The sequence below is a fragment of the Lepidochelys olivacea genome, assembly GCF_965140295.1.
Source record: "Lepidochelys olivacea isolate rLepOli2 genome assembly, chromosome: 14".
Classification (NCBI taxonomy): domain Eukaryota; kingdom Metazoa; phylum Chordata; order Testudines; family Cheloniidae; genus Lepidochelys; species Lepidochelys olivacea.
Genome location: NC_140424.1, coordinates 14,430,113 through 14,449,934, shown reverse-complemented (window position 1 = coordinate 14,449,934; position 19,822 = coordinate 14,430,113). Strand labels below are relative to the sequence as shown.

Sequence of the window (19,822 nt, the reverse complement as noted above, 5' to 3'; positions counted from 1 at the left end):
GAGGTGGTCTCAGTAGGGTAGGGTCGAGTTTTACTCAGTGTTTGGGCAATGGTCGCTTAAGACGGAAAGCTGCCTAATAAGAATGGGCTATTTTACGGGCTTCACTCTAGCTTCACCTCTTCCATGTGTTTTCCCTCTATCAGACTGTCTGTCTATGGCAGAAATGGGTCTATATTCTGTTTTCTTTCCAGTAATTCCCTCTCCTGGGGTTGGGATAGATTGGGTGATAATGTCTCTTCTTTCTGCAACATTGTCCCTGACCATCTTCATATCTTTTCCCAACCCTGCCCTCTGCTGGCTGGCATGGTTTTTGTGATACCCTTTTCTGCTCCAGTCGCTTTCTTGTTACTTGTTCTATCTCATTTGTTCGCCTCGCCCTACATGTTGCTCTTTCCCCTTACTAGACAGAGCTGAGGAGAGAGTATTTCCTTCACGGAGCAGTTCTCTGAGAACCCCAGGAGTTACAAGAATAGGCCCATTAATAATAAGATGAGAATAACTAATATCTAAGTAACAAATAGTTTGCATTACTATATTGTCTTTCCTCTGGAAGGATACAAAGGGCCTTAAAACTGGCAACTATCTCTTTAGCTACCATTTAACCTCTCCGGGCAGAGTTCAGACATGATGTAATATGAAGGGCTGCAAATCCACTGTTGTCAATAGACCCCACACCTGAATTTGACCCTGGCTGTAGGATACTTTCCTGTATCCCTAGGGGGTTGAGAGGGTTGTTTAGTTAGTGTTTGCAAAATGCTTGGGAGATGGGCTGAGCTAAGTGTCATTTGATTATCTCATTAGCCCACTCACAAATGCAGCCTGAAGCTCCGGAGTCACTGGCTTTTCTTCCCCCTTTCTGTTGCCCGTCTCCTCCTTGCCCCTTTCGCTATCCCTCCCGTTCCTTCCCGTCAGTGATGCTTTCCCTCTCTCGCTCTCTCCCTTTTCTGTTCTCTTTCTCTTTCCATTTCCCTCCTTCACCCTTCTCCCCTCCCAGTCCCCTCTGTCTTCATTCCCCTACCCTGGATTCAGACTGCACTGATGGGCAGCCCTACTGCTTCCCCACAGGCTCACCCTTTCCCATGCCATAGGGATGAACTGTAGACCAGGTGCCCAGAGATGTTAGTGGCATGGCTCCCATTAATGTCAAGGGAGCAACAGGAAATTCTCCGCACGTTACACTGCAAGGCGCACCAGTGAACTCGAGGAAGGAAAATCAAAGGTCAGGGCCACGTGTTGGGATAACCATGTGGCTGGTCTGGCAGATGGTCTTGTTGTGGTTTGGCCTCGCTGAGCAGCAGAGGGCGCCACAAGACCATGCATCCTGCCAGGTCTGGCAGAAGGAGGGTGGAGCAGCGTGTCCGTACTGAAGTCTCCCAGCATCCTGCAGGGCATGGAGTGTGCTGGGTCAGCACCAGCATGTTCCAGCCAGGGAATTCGGGATTGATCTGTAGCTCTAGGGGAGGTGCTGCCGTTTTACCGACAGGCCAAATCCTATCCCCTCCTGAGGGAAGGCCTCAGATAAACCAGCGGGGTTCTCTGCTGGCGGGAGGAGGGGGACAAGGGGGAGGGAGGGGAAAGGAGGATTTTGGAGCCCTTTCAGGGAGCCCACACCCCGAGCTTGCTGTTGGTTCCAGTTCTCTAGGTGCCCTGTATGCTTCCCTGGGCAGCAGGGGGTGGGCGGATGGACAGCTGGGGCTGATGCCGCTCCTGGTGTGTAGCTAGTGTGCCCACACGCATGCCCAAGCTGTATTACGTCTTTTACCATGAAAAACTGAGCCATACTTTTCTGAAAAATAAACCCTAGAAATCAGTAAAAACGCCGCCCCCCGCAAGTCTGGGCTCTCCCTCGAATGCTGCTCTCAGTTACATCCGGGCAAGTCGGGAGGGAGTGTCTCACGGTTCACTGCGGATCCTGTGCTTTTAGACAAGCCGAAATATGTTCTCTTGGGAGGGTGATCAGATAGCAAGTGTGAACAATCGGGACGGGGTTGGGGGCAATAGGCACCTGCCTATATAAGACAAAGCCCCGAATATCGGGACTGTCCCTATAACATGGGGACATAGAATCACAGAATATCAGGGTTGGAAGGGACCTCAGGAGGTCATCTAGTCCAACCCCCTGCTCAAAGCAGGACCAATCCCCAATTTTTGCCCCAGATCCCTAAATGGCCCCCTCAAGGGTTGAACTCACAGCCCTGGGTTTAACAGGCCAATGCTCAAACCACTGAGCTATCCCTCCCCATCTGGTCATCCTATCTCTGAGGCAGGTCTAAGTGCTGACATGTTCACTCAGGTAACATCCCAGGCCCCTGCATGGACCCAAGATGCCGTTGGGAGCAGTGCAGAGGCACTGGGGGACTGGCTGTGCCTGGTAGGATACGGCCGATGCTGCTGCCTGGTGTTTCATTTGGCTTCCTCCTGTTTTAGAAAGATCCCTGGGGTTGAAAGAGCCTGAAGGGAGCTGCTGTGCTGAACTGCCCCTGACCTGTTCTGTGCCTCCAGCATGAATTCTCCTCAGGAGGGCTCCAGGGAGAGGTGGCTGGCCCCAGGATAGAGATGGTAAAGTTAAAAGGTGCTTGGAGCTGGGGACAGGGCTGAACCATGCCTTCTCCTCCTTGCCATAAGGCCTGCACTGGTGGGAGCGGAGGATTCTTAGGACCCAGGGGGAGCTTTGGACAAGGCATCTCCTGCATTCATTTCAAGGAGTTCCTCCCTTCACTGGTCAGGACTTCTCAGGTGTCCTGGTAACCACTGCTCTCAGCTCCCTCCTCGGCTCTCAGGCAGCCGCTTGCCTGGAACGCCTACCCGCGTCAATGCCCATCCTTTAAAATACCCCTGCCTGCCTCCCTCCCCCGATGAGCTGGCCAGGGGACTGCTTAGCATCATGAACGACCAGTACCACCGAGCAGCCCGGGACGGCTACCTGGACCTGCTAAAGGAAGCCACCAGGAAGGACCTAAACTCGCTCGATGAGGATGGCATGACCCCAACCCTCTGGGCTGCTTATCACGGAAACTTGGAAGCGCTGAGGCTGATAGTTAGCAGAGGGTAAGTGCTGCTGTCTGCCCTGATCCCTTCCTAGCCTCCATGGAGCGGCTCAGTGAAAACCCATGTTCACCCCCCCTCACAGATCAGGAGAGCTGTCAGTGCTGGGAAGCCCGTGGCCTCCACCCTTTGCCCTGCACAGAGGCTGCCACTTCTTTCCGCCTGCTCCCTTGAGCTACTTTCTTTTCTGCTAGACTGTGCAGTGAGTCTGTCTGAGTCAATCCGGGGGGCATCTAACACGCCCATCACCGTAGTATCCAGGCAGCTGGGAAGGGAGAGATTGCTGACCCTGGCTAACCTCAAAAGTAGTGTGAGCAGGGGCTGAGCAACTGTCACTCATTCAGCTGTGTTGGTGCCTGTCGTTCCTGGCTTGGAACATCCCTGTTAGCCCAGCCCCCATTCAGCTCTGCTAACATGCTTCCAAACCTACAACCCCACTGCTGTTCTGCTACTCTCCCATCTCTCCCAATGCACCTCGATCCTGCTTTGCAAACACCCTTGCTAGTCTAGTACTATGTCCGACCTGGGCAGCGTTGCCAACCCACCCCTGTGAAGTGCACTGACATCCTTGGATGAAAGGTGTCGTGTATTAGTGCAAAGTAATTATAGCTGCATTTCTCCTGTGATATGCTCCAGGCTGGGTCTCAGCTCTCTGGAGGTCAAAGGCTGAGCCAGGTTTTACTGCTGCCTTCATAATACTGGTTTGATTTTGAACCTGTGATGGTGCAGCCTGAGGGGGGTGTTGTAATGGTTTGCCTGTTCCTTGGGGCTTTCCCTGGGTTTTCAGGGTCAGTGAGGGGTGGTGTTTCCACCTCTGAGGAGCATGAGTTCTTAGCCATTGTAACCTTTTGGTGGATTCCAGCCACTCTGTGATCCGGGCAATGGTTAGAAGTGATCCTGGCCTGGATTTTCAAAAGTAACTGGTGATTTTGGGTACCTTGGATGTTCAACAAGAGACACCTTAAACAGCCTGATTTTCAGAGGGCACAGCACCTTTAAGATGCCTCTTGGGCACCCAAAAATTGAGACACTTAAAATCACTGATCACTTACCCTGTTCAGCATTGTGCTCCATTGAAGTCAATTGGATAAATGTCATTGTCTTCAACAGAGAGACAGGGTGGGTGAGGTAATAACTTTTATTGGACCGACTTCTGTTGGTGAGAGAGACAAGCTTTTGATCTACACAGAGCTCTTCTTCTGGTCTGGGGCAGAGCTCTCTGTGGCTCCGAAACTTGTCTCTCTTGCCCACAGAAGTTAATCCAATAGAAGAGATGACCTTACCCACCTCAACTCGCTAGTATCCTGGGACCAACACGGTTACAACTCCACTGCATATTGTCTTCATCAGGCATCTGATTGGGACCCTGGTGAATTGGCTTGCAGAAGCTGAAAGGCTGGCTGGTAAAGATGGTACCAAACTTGGGAGAGAAGATTTAGGCTCCAGTATGGTTTTGTGACCAGTGCGTGTGCCATAGTCTTACCCAGGCTTAAAAATCTCATCAAAGCTTCTGTGGGTGTCACAAGTCAGAGAGGCATCCTGCTAGGGGCTGGGGCAGAAATTTCAGGAATGGGCCACTGCGGGGGCTCTAAGCTTGGCTTTAGCTTGTTTAACACGAAGCTGTTAAAGAGGGCCTTTACCAAAGGGCTGAGATTGTCATTCAAATGAACACAGCGCGGCGAGAAGGGCAAAGCATGTATTTCATTTTCAAGCTGCATCCACTATTGCTCCATTATTGGGCTTGTTCCCAGCTCTGCCAATGCACCTCGTCCATCCCCTGCTGTTCTTGTCTTAGACCTTCACAGCCTCCTCCTGCCAATAACCGTCAGTCCTGATCTGCAGCATCTCACCCCCGGCGCCCCCCACCCCTGGTCTGACAGTGCAGCTCACCCGAAAGCTCATTTTTAGCTCCCTCTGCTGTGTCAGCTCCAGATCCCCACAAAGTTCTGCCAAGGCACCCCAGCCTGACCTGCGGCCTGCCTTGTCCAGGAGATTGAAGGCAGGTTTCAGGGGGAGAAGGGCCCTTTTATAAATTCTAATTAGAATTGAAAGTCCCAGCTGAAACCCTCTTGTGTAGCTTGGCTGCTGTTTAATTAAGAGCATAAAATACATTGGCTGTTGACAGGGAAAATAGCACGGGAAGGGCCAATGCCCTTTTGGTGATTAATGGTACATGCAGCGCCCTTGTCAGTGGTGCTTAGAATGTGTTTTCATCAGTGCACGGGTCACATTTTGGGATGAAATATACCCAGACGCTTCACTAAACCAGTGCAGAGTTCACAGAAGCTACAGAGGTGGCCTCATTACACCCTGGAGGCGATCTGAGGGGCGAGATTAACAAAGCCCTTTCTTCCCTCCCTGCTCCTGAATGCTGCTCTTTCTTCTGAGGTCTGTGGCCTGCTGCTGCTCTGATACCAGGGTGTGGGAGAGTGGAGGACACAGAGCAACCAATCGGGCACAGAGCTAGGGAGAGACAGAGGCATGGGAGGCTAGCTATGCGGCCCAGCCCCTACTGCTCCCCCCCCCCCGTCCACTGGTCCTGAGCCCCTTCTCCCTTCCCCTGCCAGAGGAGCCCCAGCACCGGGCCATCAGCCAACCCCAGTGCCGGGCGCAGTGCCAGGCCACCCTCAGTGCTGGCCTCAGCGCTGGGTTGCCCGCTGGCCCTAGCTGCCTGCTAGCCTCTGGCTGAAGCTGAGCTCCCGCCTCCCACCAGCTTGGCGGAGTGTTGGCAGGGTCACAGTTTGGCTCAGGGGAGGCTTAGCCTGCCCTGACCTATTATATCTGCCGCCCCGGACAGAGGGTACATCTACACAGCGATAAAAGACCCACAGAATGGCCGCGACTGGCCAGGGTCATGTGGGGTTCGGGCTGTGAGGCTATAAAACTGCAGTGTAGACGTTCAGGCTCAGGCTGGAGCCCAGGCTCTGAGATTCCGCGAGGGGCGAGGGCCAGCTGCGGGTTTCTAATGACAGTGTAGACGTACCCGGAGATACAGTAGTTGCCAGAGAGAGGGATTCACTCATTAGCAACTGGGCTGTTGGAAAGAGAGGAGAGTTCCAAACACAGGGGCCAAATGCAGTTGTCAGTAACGTCAGTGGAAGGCCACTGTCTCCAGTGGGATTCCTCCTGCGGAGCTGGCAGCAGGATCTGGGCCATGCCCTTTTTTATAAGAGGGTTGGGGAATATCTTATTGAGTCTTCTTTCCTTCTGTACCCTCTGTCGCACTCAGATGCAGCAGGTGTCCACCAGTGTCCACCATTTATTTTGGTCTCATGCTGGTCTGTTCAGGCGTTTGGGTGTCAGGTTGATGGATTTGGCTGCTTTCTCCATTGTCTCTAGGTTGCTCCCTTTTTTCTCTTCCCAGGTGGTGACCATATTATCACCTGATGTGGAAAACATATTGGTGGCATCTTTAAAGCATGTCCTAAATATGTCCATCGTTGTCGTCTTCCTGTGCTTGATGCCTTAAATTGGTGTTACATTTAGAATTTCAGATGTTGCTCTACTTAGAATTTCTGATGTTGCAAGAAACTCTTTGCAATGAACTCAGAAGATCTTTCGCAGGCATTTACTCTGGACTGAGTTGATCCTCTCGTCAATTTCTGTTGTAGATTTCCATGACTCTGCTCAGTGAAAGGGGAGGACATGATGCCAGTGTTTAAAAATTTGTATTTTTGTGTCGGCACCATTGTAGTTGTAAGAATGCTTGATAGAGATCTTGTAGGTGATCTTGTAGGTGTTAGTGTTTCTCTGTCTGTTCTGATGGTTGCTTCTGGGATATTGATAGCCATGTATTTTGTATTTTGTTTTCCCCGGTTGATGAACAAACCAGCTTGTTCTGTTGTATCTGCCAAAAGCTGGATCTTTTCTTTCATTAGGCAATGTTTTGAACTAAACAAGACAATGTCATCAGCAAAAACAAGATCATCCCATTGTGCTTTATCATTTGTCCATAAAATTCCTCGGTTGCCCTCCGTGGTTACTTTCCCCCTGACATAGTCAGTGACCAGTGTAAAGTGGGGACATAATACACTCTTGCCTTACTCCATTTGTCACTGCAAACCATTGGCTGATGCTGTCACCATCTTTAACTGCACATGTGAAATTCTCATATATAGATCCTTAATGATTTTAATAATTTTTGCTGGTATTCTATGGTATACCATAATTTTCCAAAGACTTTTCTGTGTATGCTGTCAAAAGCCTTCTGGAAAAATCTATACAATGTATCACAGGAGGTGCTTGCCACGCTGCACATTGTTCTATAATATGTTTGAGAATAACAATATGGTCTGTACATGAACTTAGTTGTCTAAAACCTGCTTGTTCCTCCCTAAGTTGGAGAGCTAATTGTTTCTTGATATGTTCCAGGATGATGTTGCACATTATTTCCCTAGGCACTGAGATAATGTAATTCTTCTCTAGTTATTGCAGTTGGTCACCTTTCTCTGGCAATTTTAATATAAGGCCTCTCTTCTACTAGGGTGGGTTCTTTACTTCACTCCATATTCTATCCCAAACTCAAGGGAAGTCTGAGGGCTGTTTCATCTCTTGCTTTTAGCATCTCTCCAATACGTTACCCTCTCCAGCCCCTTTCCTATTTTTCAGTTTCCTGATGGCTTTTCTAACTTCTTCTATTGTAATAGCTCCTCAATCAACATCAATCTCTGGTGGTAATCTTTCTAGTAGTTCAGTTGGGCTTGGTCTATTTAAAACAGGCCTCTTGAGTAACTCCCATTAATGTGCTCCCTTGTCCCCTGTCGCAGCAAAGGGAATGGACCCTGAGATTAAGCCTAAGGGCTCATAGAATGCAGACAGTCCAAGTGGATTTCACCCATGAATTTACTCTTTAGTTAAGGACATAGTCTCATCTCTGATGTTGTGGGCAACATATCACGTAGAACTTAGGTCTCTTAGAGGGGCTGCAGTGTGTGTGGTGCAGGGGCTCCATATGTGGTCACTTCCCATCCCATTGCCATCCTTTTGGCATGTCCCTGAACCATTCTAACACCTTGAATGCAATTACGAGCCTGTCTTCAAACGGGAGCTGTATTGTAATCAGGTTCCCTGACTCAGTTTTAACGGTAGTGTAGATGGGGGCTGTAAACGAGGGTGTGTGTCTATTCAGTCCTGTCATAAAAAGTTTCAGCCTCTTCCACTCCTACTCTGCTGAACCACAATACCAATCATTGCTAGACTGGGTTGTTTTCATAGCACAGACAAAAAGAAAAGGAGTACTTGTGGCACCTCAGAGACTAACCAATTTATTTGAGCATGAGCTTTCGTGAGCTACAGCTCACTTCATCGGATGCATAGTGAGCTGTAGCTCATGAAAGCTCATGCTCAAATAAATTGGTTAGTCTCTAAAGTGCCACAAGTACTCCTTTTCTTTTTGCGAATACAGACTAACACGGCTGTTACTCTGAAACATAGCACAGACAGGGTCTGCAGCACAGCTTGGCTGGCACGGTTCTCAGGATAAAATATTTCCCTGTCCGCACTGGTCAGGGAAGCCACCCTGGAACGCTGCAAGCTGTAGCTAGTTCTCTTGCCCGCATGGATGGGAGCTTCAGTTCTTGGTCACTGAAGTTCATCTCAAGGGTGTGTTGAAATATCACAGCTAGAGCTGGTCTGAATTTTTTGAACTCAAAGTTTTTTCTGTTAAAACAGCATTTTATGGAACATGAAAAATTATTGACTTTTTTAAAAAATCGTTATTTTTTGCAGATGTTTTGTATAGTTTTTTTTAAAAATCAAAAATGTTATTGCAACCCAGGTTTCAGAGAATGAAAGATTTCAATAACAGCTTGAGAGAACAATGTCGATAAAAATGTTTGCCAAAAAATTTGAAAACAAAATAAAAAATGGGTCCATTTGGAACCCATGAAATGGAAACAACTTTGAAGTGTAAACATTTTTGTGTGTGATTTTTTTTATTTCCGTTTTCGACCCCACTCTAGGGTGAAATTTCCAAACCCACTTAAGTCACTAGGCTCTTAAGTCACTCAGCTGCTTTTAAAATTTTTACCTTAGTCACAATTATTAGAAAGAATGATCAAAACTGAGCAATGTCCAAATGTTTCAAGGTCTTTACTTTTCAACCAGTCTCTTTCTGGTGCCTAGCGGACTGTGCTTGAACAAATAGAAATCTGAACTTCCGGCCAGTAGGGTGCTCGCCTGCAGTACTTTGTGGGGTGATGTGAGATGGGGTGATGTAGGGGACCTTGCAGAGACTGTGGACTCAGGGGGCAGCTAGGATCACAAAGGAGCCACTAACTACTCTTTGTCAGTGCCAGATAAGCAACCCGGAGCCGTGGTACTTGCAGGACAGACAAGCCAAGTAAATTGTCCCTTCTCTGTCTGTGCCCAGTGAAGTGGATGCTGGGGACTGGCTGTTATGCAATGTTCTAGTCGGTGAGCATAGATAAGGAGGGAGGCCGACAGTTACCCAGAGGGAACGGAAAGTGTGTGTGGGAGAGGGAAAAGACAGAAAGGCAGTTGAGGGAAATAGGCTATTGGGAATGCAGTGCTGTGGCTGCTTGTAAAACAAGTTCCCGACCTGGCCAATAGATCTCTCAGTGCTAGCTAAGCTATGCCAGTGCCCCGAATGAATCCTCCAGCCCCTGTCTACGCTACAGTGGCTCCTGTGCCGGGACACCCAGTTATGTTGTTGTGTGTCCTGATAGGGTCATAACATGGTTTGCTTTTTGCCTGGGTTGGGGTGGGAATGGACCATGTTATAAGGACCTTCTGGGAACTGCCCTAGAGGCTGGATCTTCTCAGGGTTGTGGCCTGGTTTTCTTACGGGGTTATAGAACAGTCCTGTCTCTGCAGGAAGGGCCTAACTGTCTTGGGACACTGCTGTCACAACACAGTAGCTTGGATGGTGTAGACAGCCCTGGCCGTATTCATGTCCTTATCTTCTCCACCTCCCAGTTGCTGGATCTCTGTAACTCATAGGGGTCCAGTGTCCCCCACAGGGACTGTCATAGCCTACAGAAGCTCTGTGGGGAGTTCAGGCATTGCATAGCGACTCAGGAGATCTGGGTTAAGTTCCTGGCTGTGAGACCTCAGCTGAATAATTTACCCTCTGTGAATCAGTTTCCTCTTCTGAAACATAGGAATAATTATCCTTGCTCGCAGGGCTGTTATGCTACATTCATTAATGTCCGTGAGGGGTTTGGACACCACAGGGATGGGAACTGGGGGAGGAACACTCCAACGTGTGGAATAGGTGAAGCCATGGGGACATGAGTCGGGAGCCAAGAATAGCCTATTGCGGAATATGGCTATGCTAGTAAGCACTCTTGCTGGCTGCCCTGAGTAAAGTTCATGGTCTCAGCCCATCGCGAGGGGCTAACAAAGCAGGTTGATGGTGAGGGGGGTGCTGGGTGAAGGGAGAGATTTCATAACAAACTCTGCTGCGTCTCTGACCCTCAGCGCAGTGGCGGGATGAGGCGAGAGGGGCAGAGAAGGGTTCGGCGGTGGCTCATCCAACTCGTTAGTTACACAAAAAGCCTCTTTCATGTCCCTGGCTGGGCTCCAGTGAGGCAAAAGAACCCAATTAACCGGGTGGCTGGGAAAAGGGAGGCAAAGTGGTATTTAGTGTCATAGCTTTGAGGAGACAATAACCCTTCAGTGTGGGTATGGCATCGTCCTGAAAGGGAGTCAGGCCAGCTTCTGATTCACTGGGAGGAGACATGCTCGACAATGAGGGGTGTGGGGATTCTCTGGCCATGGGGTGGGCTGGGGAGGATTTGTCCTTCTGTCCTATGGAGCAGGGGAGAATGGTCTGGACAGCAGGACATTCTGTTCTGTTTTCTGTCCTTCCCACTTGTCCCTCATCCTGTTGTAAGCTGAGGGCAATCTATCTTATGCCTCAGGAATGTCAGTCAGCTGTGGTCTAGTGGACTGAGCACCAGGCACCTGGAGACCTGGGTTGTACTCCCAGCTCTGTTGCTGTGTTTGGCCGTCACGTCAGTGATCTGTGCCTTAGTTTCCCTAGCTATAAAATGGGGATGATAATACACTTGTGTAAAGCATTGTGAGATGTCCGGACAAAGGGACACATTCAGCTCTGGTGCAGGCAGATCAAGCCAGTCGCGCCCTCTTACCCCAAAGCTGAATTTGACCCCAGAGAGTGCTGGGGCTGGCTGGGGACAGGCTCCACTGACTTCGATGGGCCTGCTTGTGTGAGTAAGAGCCACCCAGCCTGAGGGAGATTGCAGAATCAGGTACAAAGTATTGTTCTAAACGGGAAACCCGCATTGACGGCCATTGGCCCTTTGCTGAGGGGGCCCTGTGCTGACTGGGATTCGCCTCAGATGTACAGATGGGGAACGTATGAATTTGGCTCTCATGAAAGGTGCTGGATGGACAATCCAGGAGACGTGCTCACAGTTTATCCACAGAGCAGGAACAGCAGTAATGGTGCCAAACGTCCCACACTGCCCAGCCCACGTTGCTCAGCCTGTTGGGGAAGCAGCCCTGCAGAGATGGGAAGGTAATTCACGCCCATTCAATCCCTAGCCTTGGTTAGGCCTGCCAAGAAGGGAGCTTGTTAGCTGCTATAGCAGCTGACCACTAGCAAAGGGAATGAGCTCTGTCGGCTCATTTTACCTGAGCCCTAACCAGTCATCAGGGTTAATAATAACTAGAGCTGGGGTCAAATTTTCAAAATCGCTAAGATCCATTTTCAGAAGCGGCTGAGGGTACATCTACACTGCAGGTAAAGACCTGTGGCTGGCCTGGGTCAGCTGACTGGGACATGGGTTGTGGGGCTATAAAATTGCAGCGTAGACATTCAGACTCGGGCTGGAGCCCAGGCTCTGAGACCCCGCGAAGGGGGGAGGGTCTCAGAGTCCGGGCGTCCGTCTGAGCCAGAATGTCTACATGTAGTGTTTAGCTCCACAGCCCAAGGCCAATTGACCCTGGCTCTGAGACTTGGTGCTGCTGGTTTTTTTTATTGCCGTGGAGATGTACCCTTAGGCATTCAGGAGAATAACTGCCATCGACTTGCAATGAAATGTGGGCTCCAGAGTGCCTAAGTCACTTCTGAAAATAGGACTGAGGTTCCTAAGTCACTTAAGTGCTATTGAAAATTCTACCCTGGTCAAACATTTTGGATAGAGAAGGGCTTTTCAGTGGAATTTTTGAAAAATGATGAGTTTAAAAAAAGAAACCTTGAAGATTTCCAATGAAATTTGTTTAAAAAATGTTTTCCTCAACGTTTTTGATGAGAAACAAAATTCCCATGCAGCTCTTGGAATAACCTTTTGTTACCACCACCCGGGCCAGAGCTGAACTGGTAACATAGAGGTGAAAGATATTTGCTCCCTTTAAAGTTTTAATTAATGGAATTTTTTTCCAGCCCAGTTTACAGATGACACCAGCAGTTGCCACCAGTGGCAGAGTCAGGATTTGATCTCAGGAATTACTAGCTCCCAGCTCCACAATCAACTAGACCACACTGTTGCTCTATAGTAATAGACATGGGCACGGACTGTCTTTTTGTTCTGTGTTTGTTCCATTGCATTGGGCTCCTGGTTCATGACTAGGGGCCCTAGCATTACCACAATACAGATCATACATAATAATAAATAATAACATCCCAGCCACCTGTTAAAATACAGCACTAACCAGTACGAGAAAGATCCGTTCCCTCTGCGAAGCCTTGACATGGGCTCAAGCTACAGAATCCAGTTTTGGATTTCAAATGCACCAGAACTCCCAAGTGATCAACATCCACAGCTTGATCCAGATCCAAACCTATGTTTATCATGGACGGGACCAAAACCCTGGATCCAGTTTGGGGGTGTTCACATGCCCACTCTGGATCCCAATTTTATCTAGTCTTAAATCCCCTGAGGGTGATTCCAACGACAATGGATTCCACTTCATAGCAACCCAGATATTAACAACTTCCAGTTAATAGCCACATTTTGCTGGGAACCCTTCCCGTCCCATTGACTTGAAGGTTACTGGGATTGGATATTGGCAATGGCATGCTGCTTATTAAGAACATTTTTCAGAAGAAAGGCCCCAGCTGCAGGCAGGTTTGCGAGGTTGCAGCCAGGGAAGGAGGTGGTGGGACATGCTTTCCCTGTCTGCAGCCCCACAAACCACCTGCCTGTGGCTGGGCTCAGCCCATCCCCGGGATTCCTTCTCTGGCTGCAGCCTCACAAACTTGCTGTCTGCTTTTAGGCAATGGCTGGATAATCACAACCTTTTGCTGGCAACCAGAGGGTTGCTAATAAGGGGAATCTACCGTATCTTTTTCAGGCAAAGAATAAGAATTATTACGCTGACAGGACAGATAGAAAGATACTCTCTCTTCCCCACAGAGTTTACAGCCCCAGGCCCTTCCAAATCCTGCAAACACGTCTACATGCAATTGACTTTCCATGTGCAAGCAGTCCCATTGATTTCCAAGGGAATACGCATGTGCTTTAATCTCAGGACATGAGTAAATGTTTGCAGGATCAGGACCTAATTTTAGCTGCGATGGCACAAGTAGAGCAACAGAAACACAAGGAATGGGATGGAATGAGGAAGGGGGAGCGGTACAGTGATAAGATAGCACGGCGACTCAATGTAGGCTTAGTACTTCCTAGGGGTCCAGTTAAAAGTACTTTAAAAAAGTAATATTAATAATTGCTGTGATTGTTGACTCAGCACTTGAAAATGCTTTGCGGCTGAAAAGTGTCACGCTGTATAAATACGATGCATTACCTGTTATTAAAATATGTTCCCACTTCCTGGACCTTGCAATTAACAATGTGCCATGCCCTGGAAGCGTGGTTCTGCTTTGAGAAGTGATTCTATAAACAGTAAGTGAAGGTAAACTCATGCTTATCATCTATCCCTGACTCCGGATCGGATGTGCCCACTTTACAAGGAGTTGTTTATCATGGGCATTTCTAGTGCCTCAAGGAGCCAGGTATGGGGCCACAGTAAGCAGAGATCTAGTCTTGTTATAATGTTTTGGTTCCTGGATGCGTGATACAGGCTGACACAGCTGGACCTAGTGTTATTTCTGCCCAGCCAATGGCTCCCTGCGGCAACAAAAAGCATGTGGAAAGCATAATAATTATAATAATCCCTAGCTCTTTATATAGCACTTTTCGTCAGTAGATCAAAGAGCATTTTACAAAAGAGGCCAGTATCATACACAAGAAATACCCCTCTGCAGTCCAAAGCACATGTACATGAGAAATGGGCCCGAGATGGATCAAAGTCCAGTGGTTAGGTTTGGAACCAGAGTTTTGCTCTGGGTCTACACATAACATGTAAACATGCTGATCCATCACGCCCCTCTCTCTCCCATACATCCTACCCATGCACAGAGGAACATGCCCAACTCTGACACACGTGTGGCCACTCAGAACAAACTTAAACAAACAACAGTTGACACCCCTATAAGCCCACTGCTGGCGCCGGCTGTTACAGTTTCGCTGGCTCTTTAATCCAGCTGGATAAATAATTTACTCCTCTCTTGCAATTCATCAAATATTTATCCTCCCCATGAATTTCCCAGCCTTGACATGTCATTACTAGGGTGGAGGGATCCAGGAGGAGCTAGCCGAGGAACTAGGAAGTAAGTACACCTGTCACTGGAGCTCAGCACCTCGAGAGTAGGTAGGATACCTGCAGCCAAGATAAACCTCCCCTGCCGGGCTGCTGGGTGAATGGATCCCTAACATTCATTGACCCTTTACCGTTCTTTTCTCTCTATGATCTTTCCGGGCCTGATCCTCGAAGCCTTTTGAGCACAGCGCTCCGTCTGAAGCCAATGACAGGTCTGGATGCAGGACTGGGCCCTATGTCTTTTTTCCATTAGGGGTTAGATGGGTCCGGGTGCCTCATTGCTTGGGATTTAGTTTTGCAAAGCTGAAAGCAGGAGTGGCTCTGGTCTCAGCTCTGTTGGTCCCAGCTCCCAATGTTTGGAGGGGAGGGTGGGAGCTGGAGGGGGAAATCTGTGACACTAGGGCTAAAGGAGATGCTGTTGGAAAGGTGCAGGCCAGGCTGGCTGCGGGAGAGCTCTCCCTCCAGTCCTAGCCCCCGCGGTAAAATGGCGCAGCCAGCGGGGAAGCTCACACCTATTGCCAAGTGAGCCCCTTCTTCTGGGTGTCAGCTTAGGCTCTTTCAGCACGACTGGCTGCAGCCAAGCCCTTACCCCATGGCTGGTCAGGGAGCATCTGGTGCCTCCATCCCAGCTCCTCTCAGTGAGAGGCCCTGTGACTGTAGGAAGGAGGTCACTGGTGCAGGATGGGAGAAAGCTCTCCGCCTCTTCAGTGCCAGTCTCTCCCTTCTCTTCGCACCACCTTGTTCTCATTCTTTATAGGCCTGGAGGACATTATATCCCTCCACAGGAGCTGGCGGAGCACTGGCTGTGTGGCGGCTCAGCTCCCGTTTCAGTCACTCCCAGCAAGGCCAAGTTTTGGAAATGGTGCATCAGTGGCCGTGGGGGAGCACCCAGTTCCTCTAACGGCAGCTGTAGGTCATCCGGGAAGATGTAGGAATGCTGGTGACAGTGGGACTCAGAGCTGTGCAGTCCCATGCTCTCCCCAGGGGAGTCGCTCTAGGGAACGGTGCAGTAGTGTAGTTTGGTAGTTCTGTGATTTTGATTGGGCGTGAGTGAGGCAGGCTTGTTGACAGATGTCAGATACTGATGCTGGGGGCATTTCATTGACTCATATACACAAGTGCATGGTTGATGCTGGAAGGGGAGTAGCTGTGTCTAATTTCAGCAGATCGCAAATAGAGGGGACTGTTAGGAGCTCAGACAGCCACCCAAGTATTCTCAAGTGCACTTTCTCCATGGCCAAGTCCTGCTTCACATACCCTGTTGGATCTTTCTCATCAGGGGAGGCTGCAAAACTAGGCAACTCCCTGGTGACAAGCAGGGGCCTGCTGGGATAGGTGCTGACATCACTACAGAGTCTGCTAATCACATTAGTTGAGTCTGCGGCTCTTGAGAAGGATGGAAACCTAATCTCCACTTCCTTTGAAACTGGATTCTCAGGATGTGCTAATACCAATTTGCTCTCAGCTGTGCAATCAAAAACCAAACTTGGTAAGGCAAAAAAACCCACCTGGTCTTATCATTTGAATGGTGCCTGAGGCACAGCTCTGAGGCAGGGATGCAGTTCATGTCATGTGCACATGAAGGTGAAAAGGTGAAACAGCTGATGTGGTTTAGGTTCAGTGCTTGAGTAGCCATTTATCTTGGCATCTCCAGCAGGGGGGAACCCAGGGAGGATCTGTAGAAGTGCACATAGAGTCCAGGGCTTATTTTGGAAACACCATCAGATTTTGGAGATGGTAGAGATTTGAACCTGCATCTAAATTTTGCAAATGGCCTCTACCTTTATAATGGGCCAACCAAATATCTCAGAACCAGTTCCACCAACTCTAGGATGCTCAGAATCTGGATCCCAGTTTCGCAGCTCAGGTCCCTCTGCAGCATGGAGAGAAGATGGTGAATTGGACACAGGGGCATGAATGTAACCTTTAGGGCTAAATGTGGGTAACAGAAATTGCCACAGGCTGTCTGTAAAATGTATGATTGCCTGACACTCAAAACACTTCTTCAGAGGACTCATGGGCTGGGATGTAGTGGATGTGCTAAGGGACATGTTGCTTATATTTGGGTGATCTGGGGGAAGAAAGAGCTTGTATGGTAGCGGGGGTTGTGGCATCCAATGCATGAGCTTATTGTCTAGTAACTATCTCTTTAAACCCCACTTCATATCTGCATGGTAAGGTCAGCCCAAAGGAACTGCGCATTAACTAGTTGTTCCAAACGTTTTAGGGGTGATCCAGACAAATGTGACATCTGGGGGAACACACCTCTTCACCTAGCAGCAGCCAATGGCCATCTGAACTGCCTTTCCTTCCTGGTGTCATTTGGGGCCAACATCTGGTGCCTGGACAATGATTACCATACGCCACTGGACATGGCTGCCATGAAGGGACACATGGAGTGCGTGCGGTACCTAGACTCGATTGCCGCCAAGCAGAGCAGCCTCAACCCCAAGCTGGTGAGCAAGCTGAAGGACAAGGCTTTCAGAGATGCAGAGAGGAGGATCAAGGACTGTGTGAAGATGCAGAAAAAGCACCATGAGCGCATGGAGAAGAGGTACAAGAAGGAGATGTCTGACAACTCCGACACCATGAGCTTCTCCAGCTACTCCAGCAGCACTCTGAGCAGGAAGTTCCAGCACATGTCCATGGTGACGTCCCTGCCATATTCCCAAGCCACACTTCACGGTACAGCCAAGGGCAAGACCAAAATCCAAAAGAAGCTGGAGAAGAAGAAGCAGGTGGATGGAACATTTAAGATCTACGAGGATGGGAGGAAAAGTGTGAGGTCCTTGTCGGGCTTGCAGCTGGGGAACGATGTCATGTTTGTGAAGCAGGGCACCTACGCCAGCCCAAAGGAGTGGACCCGGTGCAACATCAGGGACATGTTTCTAACTGATGAAGATACCGTCTCCCGTGCCATAAGCGACCCAGGTTTGCACATAGACTCGGCCCACTCGGAGGTCAGCACAGATTCTGGCCATGACTCATTGTTTAACCGGCCTGGGCTCGGCACAATGGTGTTCCGGAGGAACTACGTCAGCAGTGGGCTCTTTGGGATCGGCCAGGAGGACACCAGCATGCTGGGCGAGGGCAACCTGGATGGGGTAGGTGTCAAACTGCGGAGCCGCCTGCAGCGCTCGCCAAGTCTCAACGACAGCATCGGCAGTGCCAACAGCCTGCAGGAGAGGAACGCGGAGGAGCTGCCCTGGGAGGAGGTGGAGCTGGGCCTGGATGATGACAACGAACCCGATACCAGTCCCCTTGAGGCCTTCCTGGCTTCCCTGCACATGTTTGAGTTCATCTCCATCCTGAAGAAAGAGAAGATCGACCTGGAGGCCCTCATGCTGTGTTCAGATAATGACCTGAAGAGCATCAACATCCCACTGGGGCCTAGGAAAAAGATATTGGACGCCATCCAGAGGAGGAAGCAGACCTTGGAGCGGCCTGATGTTATTGCAGACACCGAGCTGTAAGTAGATGTCCCTTGCTGTCTAGCCCTAGAGCCATATATCCCTCAGCATGGGGAAATGGGGGGAATGAAGGGCTTGAACATGTGCTCAACTTATTGTCCATCTGAAGAACAGGAGCCCAGCTAAGATCCTTATTTCTTCATTTATACACAAGACAGGAACTTGCCAGCCCACAGAGATTTTGGGTGGTTACAGAGTTGCTTGGGTTAGTTAATTTCTCAGCGTTTCTCATGCTGGGTGGGTGGGAGTTGAAGTTCTTGCTGCTCCGTAACCTGAACAAACTCAGACTGTTCTGCGGTGCCTAAATGGAAGCTAAGTTCACAGGTTGGGACCTAGACCTTGATTTCTAAAAAGGTATCAGTTTGGCCTTCGTAACTGTGGGTGCAGTTTTGTGCTGCAGTTAATGCCCACCTAATGACCCAACATGGGGGTGCAATCAATAGATGTCTAAGTGGCAACATCTGTTCCCTCAATAATTACAAATTCAGAATTGGGGCCACTTTTTAATCTTTTGCATCTGTTACATGTCTACTAAACTGTGTGTCCATGATCCATTTAAGACTGCCACCTTTAGCTGTTTGGCTAATGCTGGCTGAGATTTTCAGAGCTGTCTGGGGGATTTAAACACATCTTCCATTAAGATTAATGGAGGGCATGAGTCTAAATCCCCTAGAGTGCTTTGAAAATCTCCATCACCAAGTGGCGTATCCGTTGAAAATGTGATACCTCGTCCTTCATTGTGGGACCACATGCTGGACTCTAGCTTCTCTGATGCATTCCCTCTTCTTTTCACCATTATTCAGTGTTGGTTTGGGCCATCTGCTCAGTATTTGGCCCCAGTGTGAGCTTGCTAACAGGTTTTCTCTTTTCCTCTACAGATAGCAGTTTTTATGAACAAGAAACAAAACCAGTTCTAAGTTGCCAGAAAACCCAAACCAGTGACTCCTCCACTAGGACAATGGAAAGCCACAGTGTAGTCCAGTCTCTCCTGACTCACTGCCTCCTTCCCCATTCTGCTTCCAGCTTGGGGGACTCTGCCCAACAGGAACCCGCTGCTGAGAGGAATCGTTGAGATATGACCTGCCTGACGTTCCATCTTTGCTGAATGGAGCTCCTTAGCCTGCTTGCTAGAGGGGTGACAAGATCATCCTACGCTATGAAGCTGATGGGTGAAACTCCATATGATCACAGTTTGGCAAAGCACAGGAAGCCATGGACAATGAGAACCATGTGATATCTTGGAATGGACTAGCAAATAAATAGGATACCTTGCCTCTGTTCTTGGCTCTGCTGTTCACTCAGTGTGTGGCATTGGAGAAGTCATTTGCAACCACCTTTTCAAAAGCGATTGCTGGGTTTTGGTGCCTCAGGTTTTGGGTTCCCAGCTTGAGACCCATGGGTCTGAGTCTCACAGCCCCACAACTCTGATTTCATGTAGACTTGGGGGGTTCAGCTGCTCTGAAAATCAGGCCCTAGATGTCCCAAATGGGACATCCAGAAACGAAGGCACCCCAAATCAATGGCCACTTTTGAACACATTGGTCTTTACCACTCGGTGCCTCAGTTTCCCATTCTGTAAAATGGAGAGAATGCTCCCTGGAGACAATAATCCTGTCCCAACTTGCAGGGGTGCTGTGATGCTTAAGTAAGTAATGTCTGTAAAGCGCACTGAGATCCTTGTATGGAAAACACTCCAGAAGTGCAAAGCAAAATTATTATTT

General features: G+C 49.2%; 1 protein-coding gene across 1 annotated transcript; it reads left to right on the top strand.

Annotated features, from left to right (window-relative positions):
* Positions 1–2,747: 2,747 nt before the first annotated feature.
* USH1G (USH1 protein network component sans) lies at positions 2,748–19,378 on the top strand. Its single transcript, XM_084646510.1, has 3 exons — positions 2,748–3,048; positions 16,859–18,100; positions 18,980–19,378. Exons 1-3 carry the CDS (start codon positions 2,885–2,887, stop codon positions 18,981–18,983), a joined length of 1,410 nt encoding a protein of 469 aa, XP_084502636.1. The 5' UTR covers positions 2,748–2,884; the 3' UTR covers positions 18,984–19,378.
* The last annotated feature ends 444 nt before the right edge of the window (positions 19,379–19,822 follow it).